The sequence below is a fragment of the Diaphorina citri genome, unplaced genomic scaffold (genome assembly GCF_000475195.1).
Source record: "Diaphorina citri unplaced genomic scaffold, Diaci psyllid genome assembly version 1.1 scaffold1111, whole genome shotgun sequence".
NCBI classification, from domain to species: domain Eukaryota; kingdom Metazoa; phylum Arthropoda; class Insecta; order Hemiptera; family Psyllidae; genus Diaphorina; species Diaphorina citri.
In genome coordinates this window covers 68,569-84,731 of record NW_007378540.1, presented here as the reverse complement: position 1 = coordinate 84,731, position 16,163 = coordinate 68,569, and the positions used below count along the sequence as shown (strand labels likewise).

Genomic DNA, 16,163 nt, shown 5'->3' with positions numbered 1-16,163 from the left:
GGTCACTACTCGATTAAAGTAGCTACTAAATTGTCCTCAGGAGGCTGAGTGCACCCCGAACTCCAGGCACAGAGCAGGAAAAACTTAACTCCGGCCAGGAATCTGGGACCTCCGGAGTGCAAGCCTAGTGTGATACTCACCCGGCCACGGAGGTTCACACTTTTCAATCCGTATAAACAAGGTACATTCTGTTCTATCTTACAACAGCTTAACTCCATACACAAAAAGTCCGATCTGAGGCTTAGGTGTAGGGGCTAAACAGCCCTAAAGGATGGGTTATGCTTCTACGAATATAACTTACAAGGTTGCCCTCAACCTGTATTCTTCCTCCCACGGACTGTTCTTTTCCGTATATAAAAAAATGGTTTAAAATGGTATAGTCCCGTATTTTCATCCAAAATCCCGTTTTTTTTTACGTTTTAGGTCGCTTGTCCCGTTTTGGGCTGAAAATGATCTGGCAACCCTAGCCCTCCGGAGGTTAACACTTTTCAATCCGTATAAACAAGGTACATTCTGTTCTATCTTACAACAGCTTAACTCCATACACAAAAAGTCCGATCCGAGGCTTAGGTGTAGGGGCTAGATAAAGGATGGGTTATGCTTCTACGAATCTATCTTACAAGGTTGCCCTCAACCTGCATTCTTCCTCCCACGGACTGTTCTTTTCCGTATATAAAAAAAATGGTTTAAAATGGTATGTGTTTTTTTCTAAGCTCTCGCAAGGAACGTTGTGTTGTGTCCAGTTATATTTCTTCGGATCTTGCCCCCGAGCTTGAGACGCGCCAGGTAAACGAAACAGTTGGAATTCAGAGCATGTAGAGCTCTAGCTTTGAACTTGAGTAACTTTTTAGACTCTTTAGTTACCAACTCCACATCTCTCTGAGGTAGTCGTAATAGTGCGCATTTATGTATATTCCTCGAATAAGGCCAGCCACTCACTATCAGGTAGACCTGATCAAGTCCGAATTTCAGGTCTCCCTGATGCCTGATAGTGTGTGTGGTAGTCGTGATAGTGCGCATTTATACTCCTCGAATAAGGCCAGCCACTCACTATCAGGTAGACCTGATCAAGTCCGAATTTCAGGTCTACCTGATAGTGTGTGAGCTCATCAGCTAAGGTATCAGTCAGGTCTACCTGACAGTGAGTGGCTCACCTAAAACTTGGAGTCTTCTTCTTTTCCTTCGCTTTTTCCTGTGTACAGACGGGTTTGGCGTTTTTCGTCAGCCGCTCAATCAGCCCTGGGGGTGTTTGCTTTGGGCTGACGTTTGGTTTTGGCTTCTTCTTTTTTCCTTTTTCTTCTTCTCCTCCTTCCTCCTTTTCGTCTCCTCTTTCGTCTTCTTGAAGTTTCAAATAATTTCGCTACAAAATTTTCAAATCGCTACTCTGACACGAACTCGAGCCTCTCTATTACAAGTCCACCGTTCTGTATATCCAAACTAATGGGAAGGCAAAGTGATACAGATGATACACATGTCTCATCACATGGTGCAGTTAGGCGGACACTCATGTTGCAACACCTGATTGGCTTTGTGAACAATGTGACAATTGTGACACGTCCGTAATATCTAAAATCTAAATGAATGAGTGGACAGTTCGTATGAAATGACTATACTCCCTGCCTAGATAACAGTGCTTATTTAGCCAGCCTAAGCCGTTTTTTACTGTCGTACTTTTTTTGCCAGCCTAGTTAGCTTGGTTGGTAGCACATCTGCCTTGTAAGCGCTAGGCCGCGGGTTCGATTCCCGCACGGGGCGGATTTTATCCTGATGGGATAATGTTTGTTCTCGGAACGTCTGGCTTTCTCCTATCATGTCTTCCTTCTCTTTTAAAAAATAAAAATAATGTTTTTTTTTTTTTAAGTGTGCCAATTTTAAAGTCGTCGGTCAATCGCAAAATTTGACCCAAACAAATCCACAATTAAAGAGATCGGCTTTGTGAACAATGTGACAATTGTGACACGTCCGTAATATCTAAAATCTAAATGAATGAGTGGACAGTTCGTATGAAATGACTATATACTCCCTGCCTAGCTAACAGTGCTTGTTTAGCCAGCCTAAGCCGTTTTTTACTGTCGTACTTTTTTTGCCAGCCTAGTTAGCTTGGTTGGTAGCACGTCTGCCTTGTAAGCGCTAGGCCGCGGGTTCGATTCCCGCACGGGGCGGATTTTATCCTGATGGGATAATGTTTGTTCTCGGAACGGCTGCCTTTCTCCTATCATGTCTTCCTTCTCTCTTCGATTTCGGGACGATAAGACCTTATCAGTTACAGATCCCTCTGTCAGACCTCTTTTAAAACATAAAAATGATGTTTTTTTTTAAGTGTGCCAATTTTCAAGTCGTCGGTCAAGTGAAAGTGGATCAATAATCGCAAAATTTGACCCAAACAAATCCACAATTAAAGAGAGATTCCAAGAGTCAAGGAAAAGTATACAACAAAATCATCTTTGGCAAAGTATACCTACCAGTAATTTGTTCCTTCAAACAAGACCTTAATAATCGCAAAATTTGACCCAAACAAATCCACAATTAAAGAGAGATTCCAAGAGTCAAGGAAAAGTATACAACAAAATCATCTTTGGCGAAGTACCTACCAGTAATTTGTTTCAATTAAAGAGAGATTCCAAGAGTCAAGGAAAAGTATACAACAAAATCATCTTTGGCAAAGTACCTACCAGTAATTTGTTCCTTCAAACAAGACCTTGCAAAAATGCTTTAAAAATACGAATCTTTTTTCCTGCATCTTTTTCCTCCTTACAAAAAATATTTGGTTACTTTCTGGCGCTTTCCCAATCTCTGCCATCCAACTCTTGAGCAAGTTAAAACTCAAATAAAAATTAATACAAATAATCTATAAAAAAAAAGTATTCCAACTACGGGGCGGGATGAATGCCTTGGGCATTCTCTTCCATCCAACCTATGTACAATTGTACATCCTGAACTCAGGATGTAAGAATAGTCCTTACAATGAGAAGTTTTGAACTCAGAGTTGCCTAAATTGGAAGAATGTGCAACAATCTAAAGCAGATAGGTACCACAGAATCCACAGATACATATACATACTTGAGTCCAGTTCCCTTGAACTTCCTTGGTTACTTAAGGTCAAGGTAGGTGTCTTAAGTTCTTAACTCTCAAACTACGGTTTATTATTTCCTCCTTACTCGGATTTCGGTCCATATAAGTCTTGCATTTATGTTGAAACCAAGCCTTGAAACAAGACCTCGAAAAAATGCTCAAAATATCCGAATCTTTTTCCTGCTTAATTTGGTCCTAAATCTTCCAACTTTTAGTTCGGTCCATATAAATCCTCCTCCTTACTCGGATTTCGGTCCATATAAGTCTTGCATTTATGTTGAAACCAAGCCTTGAAACAAGACCTCGAAAAAATGCTCAAAAAATCCGAATCTTTTTCCTGCTTCATTTGGTCCTAAATCTTCCAACTTATAGTTCGGTCCATATAAATCTTCAATTTGAAACCAGGCGAAATCAAGCCTTGCAGAAATGCCCGTTTAATTTATGGGGTCACCAGTCTAAAATGCGTTTTAGAAACAAGAGAGGCCACAAAACCAGGCCAAATAGAAACAGTTGGCAGAAGAAAAAAATAGCCTGCGAGCATAATATGTTGAGATTAGCATGAGTCCCAGGTTGTTAGGACGAGTGCGTTTTAGAAACAAGAGAGGCCACAAAACCAGGCCAAATAGAAACAGTTGGCAGAAGAAAAAAATAGCCTGCGAGCATAATATGTTAAGATTAGCATGAGTCCCAGGTTGTTAGGACGAGTTTTTTTTTTATTTTTAGTCCGGAGCCAGAAAGTTGAACCGTCTTTTTATTTAGAAATGAACTTTGAAAGATTAAAAATAGAAAACAGGGTGCGCCGAAATCGGGATTTCTGAGCAAGAGGTTTGATAGAACTATAACTGCGTCTTATCGTTCCGAAATCGAAGAGAAAAGGAAGACAGGATCGGCTATCCTGTAATGATAATAGTGCTTATTTATACTGCTCGCATAGGACTGAAAAGTCCCTTTACTCCAGCAGTAGGCTACTACTAATATTGTGGTCAAATTCTCAAATTATATGAGGATAAAATTCCATACCTCGCCTGGAATTGAACCCACGCCCTCCTGTTTACCAGGCGAGCGCCTTGACCACTACACCACCGAGGCAGGTATGAACATCCGTTCAGGATAAAATCAAGGATAAAATCAATCCCGGGTGGGAATCATACCAGCGGCCTTGCGCTTACAAAACAGACGCGCTACCGACCAAGCTAACTAGGCTGACGAGACGAGACATAAAACCTACTTCCCATTCTTGTGATGGGTCAACACAAGAGTCTGACGAGACGAGACATAAAACCTACTTCCCATTCTTGTGATGGGTCAACACAAGAGTAGCGGAAAGCGGAAAGTAACCCGTTGAAAAATTTCAATCTGAATAAAAGTGTATTTTTTCTTTCTTTTGCATGGCAAGCAAGCGCTTTAGCCCTGGGCTGAACACTCTGGATAGTATAGTGCCCCTATATTTTATTAGATCTAAGTCCGAGGCCCATCGGGTCTTTGATAACCCCGAACGGGGACTTCAACAGTTCTTTGAACAAGTTTCGCCTCAAATGAATTCGTCTTTCTTAAGGAAAACTTACATGGTGCTCTTTGGAGGACCCGGTATGTTTTCACGCGGTCGATGCATGTCTATTTTAAACTTTCCGGATCTTGAAAGTTCACTGGAACACAGCGGACTAGAAGGTTGATGCCATCGGATACCCTAAGAGACTCCCTAGTCTTCAACTTGATCAGGAATGCAATCATCTACGTATATTCCGAACGATCTTGCAGGGCCGTATCCCGGATTTTGTCGAGGGGGGGCAAGGGTCCAAACAGTGATGTATCAGGGGGTGGATGCTCCAAATTTTTGGAGTCTGCCCTACATTACAAGAGAAAAATGAAGCTTGAAGGAGGGGGGGGGGCGGTCGGGCCCCCTCGACCCCAAATTTTCGAAGACTGACGTACGGTAAAGGAGAAAAATGAAACTCGATAGCTGAACTATCTTGGATTATAATGTTCTGAAACGGTCAACCCTTTCCAGTTCGTCGGTGATTCCTGCGACTACTGCGACACAACACCGACTGTCTGATAGACCTGGGTCTGTCAGAAGGTCTGGCTGGCACGACTGCCTGACAGATAGTCGGAACATGTGTGGCGGAAAGAATCTTCCGACTAGTCTTCAGACCGTCTGGATAGACTTAGGTCGGAAGCCACACACATTCTGGCGTGGCGGTCTGACAGAACTAGGACTGTGCAAGCCTAGTGTGATAGGCATTCGGCCACAGAGCTTGCTCCACTAACCATTTTCTATCAATTTTTGGTGTAAAACAGAGTCAAGATCCCATAAGTCAGAACAAATTCATAAAAAAAGGTACCCAAAAAGGTGTCCCCGAGTTTTATAGAGTAGGAAACTCACTCGGCGCCTGAATCCCATTAAAAAGGTGACTCCACAAATCCTTCAAGGCACGCCAAGGGTTATCCCAATAAAACTCAGCTATTAGGTGCATTAAAGAAGATGCTATCACCAGATAATGGCGACCATAAACTTCATGACCGGAATCACAACATGGAAACCAATTTGAATGAAAATACCGGTTCTATATTTTATTATTATTATTTATTATTATTATTAAATGGTTGGGTTGGTAATGAAAATCAGTATAAACATATTTAAAACACTCGAAATGGGAATCGTTTTGTGATAAACACTTGTTGATAACAGATTGCTCCATGATCTGAAGAAATAAAGTTAATCATAGTATTAATTTAAAAGTGTTTCTATTTTTAGTTGAAAAAAAAAAACACACAACAACAACAACAACAACAACGAAATATTGACGAAAACAAAACTGGACCCGTACCATAAATTCTGGGGAAGCATTGACGTTTTACACCAATTTCTATGTAGATAAGGCCAGCCATTCACTATCAGCAGGTAGACCTGAACAGGTATACCTCATCAAGTCCGCTTGTCAGATCTACCTGATGAGTGTGTGCTATCAGGTAGATCTGAGAGGTACGGCTAAAAAAGGTCCGCTTGTCAGGTATACCTGATAGTGAGTGGCTGGCCTAAGTTTCAGGGGTTATCGGATGTTGGGTTTAGATTGTCAAGGTTTAATCGGTTCCGAGAATGGCCTGTGATAAGGAATAGGGTTTTGATTCGGTAGGGGACCACTTTTAATTTGGCCCCCCAGTCCTGTACGTTCCACAAAAAACCTGGGGGATCAAGAAGTTTAATTTGGACCCGTCAGTTTTACGTTTTTGAAGTAAACATGTCTAGAATTTATATGAATAGGAAGTTTAGTTTTGTTTAAATGAATTTCTTGGTTGAAACTTGTTTGTTTTGGGATTGAGTGCATCGGGTAGAATCTTCTGATGAAAAGTTTAACTTTGGACACGTCAGTTTTACGTTTTTGAAGTAAACATGTCTAGAATTTATATGAATAGGAAGTTTAGTTTTGTTTAAATTAATTTCTTGGTTGAAACTTGTTTGTTTTGGGATTGAGTGCATCGGGTAGAATCTTAATAGGGCTCTTTTGATTCGGTAGGGGACCACTTTTAATTTGGCCCCCCAGTCCTGTACGTTCCACAAAAAACCTGGGGGATCAAGAATTTTAACTTTGGACACGTCAGTTTTACGTTTTTGAAGTAAACATGTCTAGAATTTATATGAATAGTGAATAGGAAGTTTAGTTTTGTTTAAATGAATTTCTTGGTTGAAATTTGTTTGTTTTGGGATTGAGTGCATCGGGTAGAATCTTCTGATGAAGTGTTTCGCACATCAACGTGTTTACGCCTTCATGTGACTTTCATTACGGTTAGATCTTAGATCGTTAATCGTTAGATGTAAAATATTTTCAAAATAACCTGCGAGAACGAGAAAAGATTCATTCTCATACCAATCATAGTAATTTTATTTCTACTTCATGTAAAGCATTTACTTTCAAACCATTCCCAAATCAAACGTTCAAACCACCAATCATAGTAATTTTATTTCTACTTCATGTAAAGCATATTTACTTTCAAACCAGTCCCAAATCAAACGTTCAAACCGAGCGCCTTGACCACTACACCACCGAGGCAGGTATGAACATCCGTTCAGGATAAAATCAAGGATAAAATCAATCCCGGGTGGGAATCACACCAGCGGCCTTGCGCTTACAAAGCAGACGCGCTACCGACCAAGCTAACTAGGCTGACGAGACGAGACATAAAACCTACTTCCCATTCTTGTGATGGGTCAACACAAGAGTAGCGGAAAGCGGAAAGTAACCCGTTGAAAATTTTCAATCTGAATAAAAGTGTATTTTTTCTTTCTTTTGCGTGGCAAGCAAGCGCTTTAGCCCTGGGCTGAACACTCTGGATAGTATAGTGCCCCTATATTTTATTAGATTTAAGTCCGAGGCCCGTCGGGTCTTTGATAACCCCGAACGGGGACTTCAACAGTTCTTTGAACAAGTTTCGCCTCAAATGAATTCGTCTTCCTTAAGGAAAAGTTACATGGTGCTCTTTGGAGGACCCGGTATGTTTTCACGCGGTCGATGCAACTCATAAAGTCAGCTTTCCCCTAAGATTCCACACATTTCTCAATTCTCTCTAGATTTTCGAAAAAAAGAGAAATTCTAAGTTTTTCCTCGTTATCTCAGTTCCTTCAAAGTTTCAGAAAAAAAAAAACTGGTGTGAACATCACACGACTTTCCTGAGCATGTAGAGCTCTAGCTTTGAACTTGAGTAACTTTTTAGACTCTTAGGTAGTCGTGATAGTGCGCATTTATACTCCTCGAATAAGACCAGCCACACACTATCAGGTAGACCTGATCAAGTCCGAATTTCAGGTCTACCTGATAGTGTGTGCTCATCAGGTAGACCTGAGAGGTGGACCTTTCCAGTCGTACCAGTCAGGTTTACCTGATTATAGTGTGTGAGCTCATCAGCTAAGGTATCAGTCAGGTCTACCTGATAGTGAGTGGCTCACCTAAAACTCGGAGTCTTCTTCTTCTTCTTCTTCTTTTCCTTCGCTTTTTCCTGTGTACAGACGGGTTTGTCGTTTTTCGTCAGCCGCTCAATCAGCCCTGGGGGTGTTTGCTTTGGGCTGACGTTTGGTTTTGGCTTCTTTTTTTTTCCTTTTTCTTCTTCTCCTCCTTCCTCCTTTTCGTCTCCTCTTTCGTCTTCTTCCTTTTATTTTCGTGTCGTGTGATCCCTGCACTACTGGGATTGATGCTGTATGTGGAACTTTTTATGGTTTGATAGAGGGAACTGTAACTACTGAGGAGGGAACTAATATAACTACTGAGGACTTTCGTCCCTTTCGTCCCGAAGAGAGAAGAAAGGCAGTCAGCAGTTCTGAGAACAAAACGGAAGAAGGACAGGACAGAGGCGAGACTAAATACGGCTCTGCGATCTTGAATACCTGTGAACTATCTTGGATTATAATGTTCTGAAACGGTCAACCCTTTCCAGTTCGTGGGTGATTTCTGTGACTACTGCGACACAACACCGACTGTCTGATAGACCTGGGTCTGTCAGAAGGTCTGGCTGGCACGACTGTCTGACAGACAGGCGGAACATGTGTGGCGGAAAGAATCTTCCGACTAGTCTTCAGACCGTCTGGATAGACTTAAGTCTTATCGTGTCGAAATCGAAGAGAGAACGAGGGCAGGATAGGAGAAAGCCAGCCGTTTCGAGAACAAACCTATCAGTTCAAGAAAAAGTTTGCCCCGAGCGGGAATTGAACTCGATACCTAAGCGCTCACAAGGCAGGCGCGTTATCCTTTAACTTTGTACTACCAAGTCAACTAGGTTCGCTGAGACACTTTTCAAATTTTCATGGCTTTTTGAGTCTGTAATTCTGCATACAAGTACATACTTCGACCGCTTTCAACGTTACTTTGTACTTAATTGTAAGCAAATTTATATCAATAAAGAGGCGCTCTATTAAACTGTTATCATCATAATGGAACAACTTGTTCTAAGCTGACAGTCTAAGTAAAGCACTAATCCTTTGTTGTGGTCAGAACATGGAGATGGAGCAAGTGAAAATGTGAACATGGCCATCTTTTAACAAAGAAGACGAAGAAAATGAATCACAAAAATATGAAAACAAGAGAAGGAAACAAGGAAATGAGAGAGAACAAAGTTCTGTCATAAGTCAGAACAAATTCATAAAAAAAGGTACCCAAAAAGGTGTCCCCGAGTTTTATAGAGTAGGAAACTCACTCGGCGCCTGAATCCCATTAAAAAGGTGACTCCACAAATCCTTCAAGGCACGCCAAGGGTTATCCCAATAAAACTCAGCTATTAGGTGCATTAAAGAAGATGCTATCACCAGATAATGGCGACCATAAACTTCATGACCGGAATCACAACATGGAAACCAATTTGAATGAAAATACCGGTTCTATATTTTATTATTATTATTTATTATTATTATTAAATGGTTGGGTTGGTAATGAAAATCAGTATAAACATATTTAAAACACTCGAAATGGGAATCGTTTTGTGATAAACACTTGTTGATAACAGATTGCTCCATGATCTGAAGAAATAAAGTTAATCATAGTATTAATTTAAAAGTGTTTCTATTTTTAGTTGAAAAAAAAAAACACACAACAACAACAACAACAACAACGAAATATTGACGAAAACAAAACTGGACCCGTACCATAAATTCTGGGGAAGCATTGACGTTTTACACCAATTTCTATGTAGATAAGGCCAGCCATTCACTATCAGCAGGTAGACCTGAACAGGTATACCTCATCAAGTCCGCTTGTCAGATCTACCTGATGAGTGTGTGCTATCAGGTAGATCTGAGAGGTACGGCTAAAAAAGGTCCGCTTGTCAGGTATACCTGATAGTGAGTGGCTGGCCTAAGTTTCAGGGGTTATCGGATGTTGGGTTTAGATTGTCAAGGTTTAATCGGTTCCGAGAATGGCCTGTGATAAGGAATAGGGCTCTTTTGATTCGGTAGGGGACTTTTAATTTGGCCCCCCAGTCCTGTACGTTCCACAAAAAACCTGGGGGATCAAGAAGTTTAACTTTGGACACGTCAGTTTTACGTTTTTGAAGTAAACATGTCTAGAATTTATATGAATAGGAAGTTTAGTTTTGTTTAAATGAATTTCTTGGTTGAAACTTGTTTGTTTTGGGATTGAGTGCATCGGGTAGAATCTTCTGATGAACTGATGAAGTGTTTCGCACATCGACGTGTTTACGCCTTCATGTGACTTTCATTACGGTTAGATCTTAGATCGTTAATCGTTAGATGTAAAATATTTTCAAAATAACCTGCGAGAACGAGAAAAGATTCATTCTCATACCAATCATAGTAATTTTATTTCTACTTCATGTAAAGCATATTTACTTTCAAACCAGTCCCAAATCAAACGTTCAAACCATTTTCAGCACTTGTCATTGAAAAAGTTCACGTGTAAGCTTCCCTGTTTTTGCGTAGCGCAGGACAAGCTTCCTTGTTTTTGCGTAGCGCAGGACGAATTACTGGACTGATTATAGAGAGTACTTGTGGTACACGGGTTCCTATTGGTGTATAAATTGACCAATGAGGACACTTGGGCCTTCAACACGTGGGGTCGACGGCGTCTACTCTTGTGAATTTTACCCTGCCGACTACCGATTGGACAAATCGTTTTACCCTGCCGACTACCGATTGGACAAATCGTTTTACCCTGACGACTACCGATTGGACAAATCGGTGCCATAGTTCTGGCACTCAAGATCTTCTCTTTGATACTAGAGACTGAGTTTCGGTAGTTGTTGAACTCTTCGTTTCTTTTCTTCAGCTCAGCATTGGTTTTGTCTAGAATCCCTTGGCAGTCATACAGTTCGTCTTGCAGATTGTCAATCTCCTGGTTCAAGTCTTGAATTTCCCGTTTGAGTTTCACCTGTTCTTCTTCCATGCTGGTGAGTTTGTTTTGCAGCTTGGCATTGTCGGCGACTTCTTTGGCAAGTTCGCTTTTGAGGGTTTTCGTTTCAGCTTGTTGCTTTTTGACAAAGTCTTCTAGTTTCTCCCGGGCGGCGACACACTGGGCTAGTTTCTCGTTCATTTGGTCGCGTTCGCTGACAGATTCCTCCAAGTTCTTTTGGCAGTTTTCCAACTGTTTTAGTGCAACTGCCCTTTCTTCCATGAGGCATTCATTTTTCTTGCGCAAGTCCGTGACTTTCCCGTGCAATTGCTTCATATGACCATCTCCTCTTGTGATGATAGCGGTTTTTTGCGCAACTGTCGTCTCAAGCTTGTTGACAACTTCCTTGAGTTTGAAATTTTGACTTTCACAGCTGATTACATCTGCGGCCATCCTTTCGTTCTCTTGTTTCACATCTTCAAACTCTCGACTTTGGCTTTTCAACTGGATAATTTCCATGTCCTTTGTTTGAACGGACACTTGCAAGTGTTTCAGCTCGCGCATGAGTGTTTGAATTGTCAGCGCCTGGTCTTCTATTTTAGCTTTGCCACTTCGGTTTTCGATCTCCAGTTTTTCAACTTGTTTTTCCAACTCCGCGATGGTTTGTTGGAGACTCTCGTTCTCACAGGCATACTCATCCCTGGAATCCTCCAGGTCCCGGACAGTTTGTACAATTCCGTCCAAGTCATCAGTCTTGCTTAGAGTGTCCATGTTGTATACGAATTAATTTTGAATGAATCTTTGCCACTTCGGTTTTCGATCTCCAGTTTTTCAACTTGTTTTTCCAACCCCGCGATGGTTTGTTGGAGACTCTCGTTCTCACAGGCGTACTCATTCCTGGAATCCTCCAGGTCCCGGACAGTTTGTACAATTCCGTCCAAGTCATCAGTCTTGCTTAGAGTTAGAGTGTCCATGTTGTATACGAATTAATTTTGAATGAACTCCAAGGTATTTTGATGACGGATAATTGGATAAAGTATTATTGGAAATATTGCAAACGAAGAAAGTTTATGTTTCCAGTTTTGTAAAACATTTTTTTAAGGCCAATGTCATGATTATTACTGATATTTATTGGAGTATGAAGTATGATCAATCAAGGTAAAACAAAAAAAGTATTATTGGAAATATTGCAAACGAAGAAAGTTTATGTTTCCAGTTTTGTAAAACATTTTTTTAAGGCCAATGTCATGATTATTATTGATATTTATTGGAGTATGATCATGATCAATCAAGGTAAAACAAAAAAAAATGTTCAACCTTATCGTCTTTTTATACAGGAAAACATCTATTTTAGAATACTTCATGCGTCTATAGTCCAATTAGTTGATAAACAAGAACTTTTCAATATCTTGATGGAAGACTTTTTCATTTATGATTTCCAAGAATCAGAACGAATCCAAAAAGCGAATAAAACTTGGGGTTTCCCCAGATCCGATTATGTTAAGTTCTTTGAACTGTCTGGAGTTGTTTACATACTTGTTTATCAGAACTTTTTAGTCTTAGCTGACCGTTACAGTATAAATGAGGTATTTTTCAATGCTTTTAAACTTCACTTATGTACATAATAACTTTCTAAACTTTGACTGTCCGTTACGCTGGCCACTCACGCTGCCAGCGGTCTGTCTGTCAGACGGTCTGAGGCTGAGTGACCGGTATAAGTTTGGGCTACTTATTCCTGGACCGCTTCAGAGCTTGGAATTTGACACTCATGAAATTTGGCATTCTTTGGATGACACTCGGAAGCAGGATTTTCCATCAATATTTTATGTGTAGAATAGAATAGAATATACCTTGTTTATCCTGCTGGGATAGGACCAATATTTTATATGTAGAATAGAATAGAATAGAATATACCTTGTTTATCCTGCTGGGATAGGACTGAAAAGTCCCTTTACCCCCGCAGTCTAACCAAGGTCTTATATACATATTTTGACATTTTATGGGGAACACGTATTATAATTATTAGAGTAATTGAACAATCCTGATTAATTGAAAAAAAATGCAACTTTTTGATAAAATCTGCGTTTTCAGATTTCCTACATTAATGCCAACTAAAACTAAGCTCACATAGTTTTATTAAAACTCTCCCACTCTTCCATCTATCTACTCATAAAGTTCTCCTTTTTAGCACCCGTCGTCGAACATTTCACATTTTAATATCCCGCAACATGGGCCCGCTTATGGGATAGTCCCATTTTATATCTCTCCTGGCGCCAAGCCTCATAAAGTCAGCTTTCCCCTAAGATTCCACACATTTCTCAATTCTCTCTAGATTTTCGAAAAAAAAAAGAGAAATTCTAAGTTTTTCCTTGTTATCTCAGTTCCTTCAAAGTTTCAGAAAAAAAAACTGGTGTGAACATCACACGACTTTCCCTATCCCATTGAATATCTCTAACCGTTTACTCAGTACAGCTGAAAAGACAGACACACACGGACCAATGGCTGAAACTTTGGATTTAGGCATCTTGATGGATGTCTCGGTAGGTCCATATTGAAGGTCCGTACAAGTTATATCTCCCTCTCTATTTCGATGTAGGCTCTACGGATTGAGGTCCCTAGACTACAGCGGGGGTTAACAACTGAGGAAGGACAAGAGAACCTGATTAGGATAAAGTAGGAAGTCTATTCATCTGCCTAAGATATCCTAGGTATCCCTAGACGTGTTTTGGCACTGAAAACTGACTATCGAAAAATTGACCCGATTACATTACTTTCCTTCCTATAGGATGAGGAAAGTAAAAAGGACTCGTATGAAATTGAGTGTGAAAGTTGTAAAGTTCTTCAAATCCTTGTCATTAAAAGTTTTCGTGTCGTGTGATCCCTGCACTACTGGGATTGATGCTGTATGTGGAACTTTTTATGGTTTGATAGAGGGAACTGTAACTACTGAAGAGGGAACTAATATAACTACTGAGGACTTTCGTCCGTTTCGTCCCGAAGAGAGAAGAAAGGCAGTCAGCAGTTCTGAGAACAAAACGGAAGAAGGACAGGACAGAGACTGAGGACTTTCGTCCCGAAGAGAGAAGAAAGGCAGTCAGCAGTTCTGAGAACAAAACGGAAGAAGGACAGGACAGAGGTTTAATAGAAGGAACTCTGTCGCAACAGAGGTCTTATCGTGTCGAAATCGAAGAGAGAACGAGGGCAGGATAGGAGAAAGCCAGCCGTTTCGAGAACAAACCTATCAGTTCAAGAAAACGTTTGCCCCGAGCGGGAATTGAACTCGATACCTAACCGCTCACAAGGCAGGCGCGTTATCCTTTAACTTTGTACTAACAAGTCAACTAGGCTCGCTGAGACACTTTTCAAATTTTCATGGCTTTTTGAGTCCCGTTTTCAACGTTACTTTGTACTTAATTGTAAGCAAATTTATCTATCAGTTCAAGAAAAAGTTTGCCCCGAGCGGGAATTGAACTCGATACCTAAGCGCTCACAAGGCAGGCGCGTTATCCTTTAACTTTAAGCTAACAAGTCAACTAGGCTCGCTGAGACACTTTTCAAGTTTTCATGGCTTTTTGAGTCCGTAATTCTGCATACAAGTACATACTTGGACCGCCTTCAACGTTACTTTGTACTTAATTGTAAGCAAATTTACTTATGTCAATAAAGAGGCGCTCTATTAAACTGTTGGTATAATGGAACAACTTGTTCTAAGCTGACAGTCTAAATAAAGCACTAATCCTTTGTTGTGGTCAGAACATGGAGATGGAGCAAGTGAAAATGTGAACATGGCCATCTTTTAACAAAGAAGACGAAGAAAATGAATCACAAAAATATGAAAACAAGAGAAGGAAACAAGGAAATGAGAGAGAACGCTTCCATGTTTATTTTCGTTGAAATTTGTTAGGCAAAGTTTTCCCCCCTTTTGCCAAAATGTGTAGGCGCTGTGTGGTATTGTTCTATGAGATAAGAAATCTGTCCATTCAGCATAAGGAGAGAGAACAAAGTTCTGTTTCCCAGATTGTAATCACAGAATCACATCATCCTGAGCCACGACCTAATCATCTTCCTTGAACGGACACACATTGGTTGTTACAGGCGATTGACGAGAAGACTAAAATGAGTTAAACTAAAATGGAGTTTAAATTTCCAAGATTCAAAAGGGGCATCGAAAAAAGTCCGGCCCTAAACCAATTCTGAAAACATCCTCCAATTCTCCATTAGCAAAAGAAAATGGAATTTTAAAGTTTAGTTATCTCTGTCCTTCGCATACATACACAAAAAGCCTACTTTGAGGCTTAAGTGTTGAGGCAAACAGCCCTAAAATATGGGTTAAGCTTATAAGACTCTTATCTGTCTTATCTATGAATCTGTCCGCCCCTCGTCGCTTCGGTAAAGATAGAGGTCCAGAACAACCAACGTGCGATCAGAAAAACATCAAAGAAAACTAACAAAACCAACAAATCACAACTGGAAATGAATTTTCACACTAATTGATTTAATCATACCCGCGTGTAAGCAGTGAGTGGCATTGGGGGGCGTAAGCGCTGCAGATTTGCCGTGGCAGTTACGCCCGTTTTCGCCTCACAGGTAATATAAGACTGGCCTGACATCGAACCCAAGGTTACTGGAGTAGGGAGACGAAAAGACTCGGGGGGAGGCTGGGATGAACTAGGATCTCAAGGTGTGTCCAAACATAGTCGACCGGCCGTCAATCGACGTTGATTCATATCGATCGACAGCCGTCGACTGTTATTATTAACGTCGACGGCCCTCGACCTTCATAAGTAGGTTTCAAAGAATTTCTGCCACAGTGCTGTAGTGGACACGACGACCCCTCGGGAGTCGAGAGGAATTTCTCGTAACGTGACTACTCCCTAGTAATTAGAAGCCCTGCGTAGGTGTGCTCCCTAATCGGAGTGGTGTAATGATGTCCACGGGACGGGACGAGACGAAAAATTTCCCGTCCATGACTACTCTTATAGTAACCAGAAGCGGCAGAAGTCCCGAGCAGGTGAGCTCCCGTACAGTTTGCGTCAAAAGATGCGTCTCAGCTGAAAAACCGGAGGCTCCGATCATGTCTCCCAGGACCCGCACTTTGGGAAGTGTTTTAGGAAACGACCAGAATTGCAGCACGATTCAGATTTCCGAACGTGCCATATTTCCAGATGAAGCTCTTGATAATGACCAAGACATTGTAATTATTACTCATGATGATGATGCACCCGGCCGTAAATTAATTCCTAGAAACAGTTTGCTATGATG

The 16,163-nt window shown here is 40.9% G+C and overlaps 1 protein-coding gene across 1 annotated transcript; it reads right to left on the bottom strand.

The window, feature by feature from the left end:
* Window positions 1-10,376: 10,376 nt before the first annotated feature.
* Window positions 10,377-12,003, bottom strand: LOC103514257 (major antigen-like). Its single transcript, XM_008479127.3, has 2 exons — window positions 11,904-12,003; window positions 10,377-11,700 (listed from the first exon to the last, which is right to left on the bottom strand). The coding sequence occupies exon 2, from the start codon at window positions 11,670-11,672 to the stop codon at window positions 10,440-10,442; it is 1,233 nt and encodes a 410-aa protein (XP_008477349.1). The 5' UTR covers window positions 11,673-11,700; window positions 11,904-12,003; the 3' UTR covers window positions 10,377-10,439.
* Window positions 12,004-16,163: the final 4,160 nt, after the last annotated feature.